At 38.0% G+C, this 6,205-nt stretch overlaps 1 protein-coding gene across 1 annotated transcript in view; it reads right to left on the bottom strand.

Annotated features, from left to right (window-relative positions):
• Window positions 1-6,205, bottom strand: part of GRIK1 (glutamate ionotropic receptor kainate type subunit 1) — a 134,939-nt gene that overhangs the window by 20,088 nt on the left and 108,646 nt on the right. Inside the window, exon 12 of the mRNA XM_058661321.1 lies at window positions 5,778-6,001. Coding sequence (XP_058517304.1) covers window positions 5,778-6,001 — 224 coding nt within the window. The remainder of the gene's footprint in view (window positions 1-5,777; window positions 6,002-6,205) is intronic.

The following is a 6,205-nucleotide window of genomic DNA, read 5'->3' as shown; positions in this document are numbered from 1 at the left end:
TGGATGTGTCATCCCCACATCTACGTCTGCTGAATTCTTTTGAGCTTTCATTCATGTCCCTCCTACTGAACAACTAGAAGATATGGAAATCAAAGCTCATGTAGGACCATCGTGGTGGCATTGTGAACTAATCTTCTACATACAGTGTCAGATCTCATATGGGTGCAGTTAATCTTTTGGCTGTTCTGCTTCTGATCCAGATGTGGAAAAACAGCAGAGAGGAGGCTTCTGGCTCCTGCTTCAGTTTGAATCACTTCTGACCATTGTAGTCATCTGGGGGAGTGAACCAGTGAATGCAAGATCTTCCTTTGTGATTTTGCCTTTCAAATAAAAAAAGTCTTAAAGAGTGAGCTATCAGTAATCTGTTTACAATAAACGCTCAGTCATCCAAGTGTGTACTGCACTGAGGAGCGATGAGTGTGTTGCACGCTTGTTGCATATCTACTGAAATGTCAAAACTCCTTGTTGCTTGGTCTTATGTGAGACACATGGAAAGGGTGTGGAGTGCCTTCAAGGAGCTTCTATAGACAGGTCCGTAAGAAGGAATCTGAAGTGTGTAGCTACTGCACAATGCAGAAAAGTGGCTACAAGACTGAAAAATTAAAGGTAAATAAAACAAAGACTATATTGAGAGTTCAGCACAGACGTTTAGAATGCCTTCTGAATATGAAAATCACAATCCTTGTATGATGAGACAATAACTAAGTTTTCGGTACCACAGCCCATGCGTTGGAGCGCCTCAGTAGCCACACCATTGCATGCTTCACCAGTGCTTCTAAGGCTCATTGCTTTCTCTTGACTTGTCTTCAGTCATTTTCAGAAATATAGACTGAAGTGACCTAATTAATAACCCTAACTAGGCAAAAATTGTGTTTCCTATAGCATTATCAAAGCTCTACCTGCAATTCGTAGGCTGTAAAAATTTATGAGAAAACAATATTAGTCTAGAAAGTAGACCTGACCAATTCAGTCAAATCTTCCAAGCTTCAATTTCCCAATTTATAAACAGGAAGAAGACTAGATGTCTCTGGGAATGTGCTTGGAGTGAAATTCTGGAGTAATGAATCTATCTTTGGTTTTCCCTATTTTCTAAGCATCTGTCTGACCTGAAGTGTCCTCTGTGGCTATGCTTTAGGGTTTTTTTTTCTTTGCCAAAGGGTACTTATTTTTCCAAAGACATATTATCAGCTGCCCAGCAAAGTGATCTGGAAATGATTTAAAATGCAATCATTCTTAGCCTTGGAAGCGCTGCCATTTGCCACTGGGGCCTTTGAATGGGAGCAGGAGTGTTAGAGTACCGTTAAAACACCATAAAGCTGATGAGAACATACGGAGTGCTCTCCAGCCATAAGGTTGCAGCAGTAAACAATAGTGGGCTGCTGACACATCAGGGAGAATTGGGCTGGAGGTGAATACATTATCCAAAACAAAAGGCAGGGCTCATTGTGAATCATGCCCAAGAAATGGGGCAGACAGTTCCTCTTAATGGAAAGCCATTCTCTAACCCCCTGAACACCTTCTGGAAAGTGTATAGTGTCTCCTTGTCAAGTCTTAGGAAACTGGGGACCTCTCGCCATGATAGTATCGTGTTCTCCACAGCAGCTGGCGCCCTGTGCAGGTTCCTGCGAAGCTTGTGAATATAGCTTTAATTGACAATGCCATGCAAATGCATTTTAATTACTGCTTCAACAATATAATTAAATTTTGAATTTATACACACTTATAACCATGGTAGTTTGCTGAGCTGAGGGAATGAAAAGCAGTATTAATGAACCTACTAATTGAACCAGTATGCGGAGTACTGATGCCGTTACTTCAACAATATCATTGTCGCTTGCACAATAATTTAAAATTATTTATGGTAATAAATCAGGAGGCTTACACATTCAATAGAACAGGATTTTCAAATGGACCATAAAATCCTAGCAACCTCCAGCTCCTGAAATGCTGGTCTTCCCCCTCCAAACCCCCTGAGAAAGCTCCAAGCTATGAGTTCACCACTTTCCCCTTTGAAATGTTGCTGTTAATTTCTTCTTGTCTCTATGCTTCATAGTTCTCACCAATACATAAGTAGTCACAATTTAATGTGGCAACAGGAATTCTTGTAGATAGCAATGCAGTTCTGCTTGCTCAGCGGGGTTGTGTGTTCTTTCTCCCCAGTACTCTGAGTGACTTCTGAATTGTGAGTACTGAGGAATGTTAAACAAGGTAAGAGAATGATGCAGGATACTGGCTTTTTCTAATAGATCCACCTATTGCTTGAGTGTGGATATTTCAGCTTGAAATTCCTATGACCTGATTAAAACAGCCCTGTGATGGTGTGACAGCATTCATAAGTCTAAGAGAGGACGCATGTGTGACTCGTACCAATGATAATCTGAATCTGTTATCTCCAAAGAGCTCTCCAGAAATCTATGCTGGTCATTAGTGCATTGACAAAGAAAGGGACAGATAGGTTTTGAATTTCTGTTGAGGCTTGTATACAGAGGAATGATCGTATGCTGAAATCTTTATTTGGGTTTTACACTTACTTTTGGCAAGCTTATTCTTGTGAGCAAAAGATACAAAATGATTCTCACAGTGAAACTTTTTAATTAACAGACTTTTTTTATGGCTGAGAAAAGCACTGGACTTCATTCAAGAGAGGTAGATCCATCCATGTTCAGCAAAGAAAGCCTTGAGCTCACAACGTTTCGGTTTGTTGTTATAACCTTACAGTTTGCTCTCAAGGGTTTCTTGATTTTTGTTTTGCTGAATGTTGACCTTAAATAGGGATAATTTGAAAGATGTCAACATAAGTAATATATTTAAACACATTTATTGGGACATTGGATTATTCAAATCCTGTGTTCATGATATACATAAATTATATTTTTATCAAGAGTACAAAGTTAATGACAAAATAAAAACACGGACATGAGCATTTGTTACCATGATAGCAAAAAAAAAAAAATATGTTGCTTTCCTAAGTTGGCCCCATTGATATGTACAAATTCATAAATCTTATTAAGTTCAGCAAATGATTTTCAAGCATCTATCTAGTTGGAGCATTAGCTTAAATGCAGTAATGGGTTTTTTTTTCCCATTTAAAAGAACTTAAAAGGATGTACTTTGCAACCTAAATTAAAAAGCCTCTTTAAAGCAAAAGATTATTATGGATCAACTATTTTTCATTTCCACTTCAACAACTTAATATGAAAACGAATAAGCTTTTTAAATAGAAAATTAATTTATCTCTTAGCTTGCTGGTGTAGGGTGACTGAATCCACGATCTCACACTATGATGATGGAAGCAATGCGACACTCACTCAATGAAAACTTTGTTTTAGGGGATCTCTGCCGTAATTTTTCCAGTGATTGTGAAAATCAGAAGCAGACACAGGTTCTGAGTGTAGAGAAGACAAATGACTACTGAGGGTTCAGTTCATGACAGTGCAGTGGGGCCACTGCTCTTTCCTTTGTCTTTGTCTTTTGCTATATTTTATCATCATGCTCTTTGTGTGTTTGATGCATACCACCTCTGCTTCCTCAAAAACCAGAGCAAGGGACAGGCAGTGAACAGAAGAGATGAAAAGAATAAACCGAATAAGCAAGGGATGGTCCATTGCTGAGAAAAGATGTCACGATTTGAACAGAAATGGTGTAACTGAAGTCAAAAGACATCTGATCACCAATAACTGAGCAGAAAAAGAGGAAACTACCAGGTATTGCAATATGCTGATATCTTCTGATGACATAATGTGATTTCAGGACAAAGTCAGGCTGAAACATTCAAAGGTAGTGTCAACCAGTATGCTTGGGAAAACTTCCAAGTGCTGCTAACAAACTTTCTCCCTCTGGGTTTGATTGATTCATGGCAATAAATAATGTACTTGTCTGTTAGCATTGCCTTATCTGTCTATTCATCCACATCAATGCCTATATGGACTCACAGATTAGAAAGATGGAAAATGATGTTTCTTTTGCCCTGTTTTTACAGGATTTCCCTTCAAGCCTTAATGTCCCTTGATAGGTGTGATGCCCAAGGCAGACAAACACAACAATGAATCAATGTTAAGATGGTTGTTCATTGTTAGAAATTGCTTCTCCAAAGTCATTTATCCAACAGCTGGTCTATGATAATCTCACAAAAGCCAGGAATACCTGCGAATGTGGATTTCTTCCTTTCTTCTTTTTCTTTCTCTTTTCCTTCCTTCCTTCCTTCCTTCCTTCCTTCCTTCCTTCCTTCCTTCCTTCCTTCCTTCTTTCCTTCCTCCCTTCCTTCCTTCCTTCCTTCCTTTCCTCCTTTCCTTTTGAAACTTTGAAATTCAAAGCAACATTTCTTGTGAAGATGATTCCCAATCTTGGCACTTTGATATTTCGGGGTTAACAATTCTTGATTTGGTGGAGGGACTGGGCTGTGCTGTCAGATAATAAGTAATGCCTTGGACTCTGTTACCAAGAATGGTAACTCACTAACTAAATATAGCTTCTAGATATTGCTGAGTATCCCCTGGGGAAGTTCATCTCTCCCAGTGAAGAAATACTAACTTAAAGTAGTAACATACCGAAGGACAATACCACCATATATACTTTCTGCCTTCTATTTCCTGAGGTTAAAGATATGGGAAAAGAGCTTCCTTCACTATTTAAAAGTATAAAACCTGGGATTTGATAGCAGTACACGCTGTAAGGTTTAGAGAACTTCAAAATATACATTTCATCTTAAGTACATATATGTATATACACACATGTGAGATCACACATTTGTTCAGTGGGCTCTTTCTGTCTTGTGGATATGTAAAGCCCTTCCAGTTTGGATTTTCTCCAAGCTTCCTTTGTAACTACATTAGGGAAAGCACTCCCTGGAATTAATCACAATCAGACAGTGGACAATAACCGAGAACTAGCACGAAGTAATACTTCTCTTAGAAATTCCTAGAGGGAAACACAAATTGATTAGGAAATGTTTCTTAATTTTGTTGAACAAGACCGAAAATAACTAGGGTTATTCAAGCATAAATATGACTTTTATACAGTTAATCCAGAAATAGCAAACACTTTGGCTAAGTGGAAGACAAAACGGTTGTCTCAAGTTGAACACAGAAAACATGGTTTATTGAAAGGTTTATAAGTTCTTTGAAATTTTGTGTAGAGCACAATAGTCAAATATAGAGTTAAATTTTAAAAAATTCTAAACTGAATAATCTTAAGGGTAGCACAATTTTTTTGTTTTCAGAATATTTGTATAAGTCATCTGTCCTCCCAGAGTTATTTCTAGGATTCTGTGGTAAATGCTGTATTGTTTTTCAAAAATCAACTTCAAGGAGTTTTCAAGTGCTATCTTTGCATCTCAGGAGTCTATTATCCTTTTATTCCAGGATTTCTTACTATTTCTGATAATTCCTAGACAAGTTCTTCCTGTTTTTGTATCCAGATATTCTCAGAGTCAAATATGTTGACATCACTTTATGATTACCCCTGAAATATGCTTAGATTTATTAATTGAGCCATTGATTCCATGGTAAAATAATTCAGGGGAAATGAATAGCTAACTACCTATGTTGTTTACAATACTGATAAAATTAAATAGTTAAAATTTATCTTCATTCCTATCGATAATTGGAAGACACTCATATATAGAGTGGCTTTTATTTGAAAACTTGAAGAGAAGAAGCTAAGAGACCAAATTAAAAGTGACCTTTAAAATTCCTACCTTTGTCTTCCAACAGATCATACAGGTGAGTCTGAGATTAGTGCTGATGTGCTATTGTGAATTCAAGAGTTCTTGAACTTACCTTGCAATCACAAAGAGTACACAACTGACTCCCAAGCAGGCTAGGAGCACGTACATCCAGATGTCTGGAGAGAGAGGGTTGAGGAAGGAGAAGACACCTGGATTAGTGCCGTTGGGCTTCCGGTAGAGAATGCTGATGCCCAGCGTCATGAAGGGCTTGGAGAAGTCAATGACCTTCTCCCTCACATAGGTGATGGTCAGGGGAGCCACTGCCAGATCAGCCCTCTGCAAAGGCAAATTAGAAGCTGTCAGCTTAGGTGTCTCACTTCTCTGCTGCTGTGTAGGACTTGCTGAGTTCTCTTGATCCCTAGTCTCAACTTGAAATGTTTCTCATACATGAAGCTTATTTGATGTTTGGTTTAATATAAAAACCTCAGTTTACATATTTATGCTTATTAAATAGTACTTATCAATAAGAAGAAACTGGAA

This window comes from Ochotona princeps, chromosome 3 (genome assembly GCF_030435755.1).
Source record: "Ochotona princeps isolate mOchPri1 chromosome 3, mOchPri1.hap1, whole genome shotgun sequence".
NCBI lineage: Eukaryota > Metazoa > Chordata > Mammalia > Lagomorpha > Ochotonidae > Ochotona > Ochotona princeps.
The sequence above is the reverse complement of the archived record's forward strand: the minus strand, read 5'-3'. Positions and strand labels throughout refer to the sequence as shown.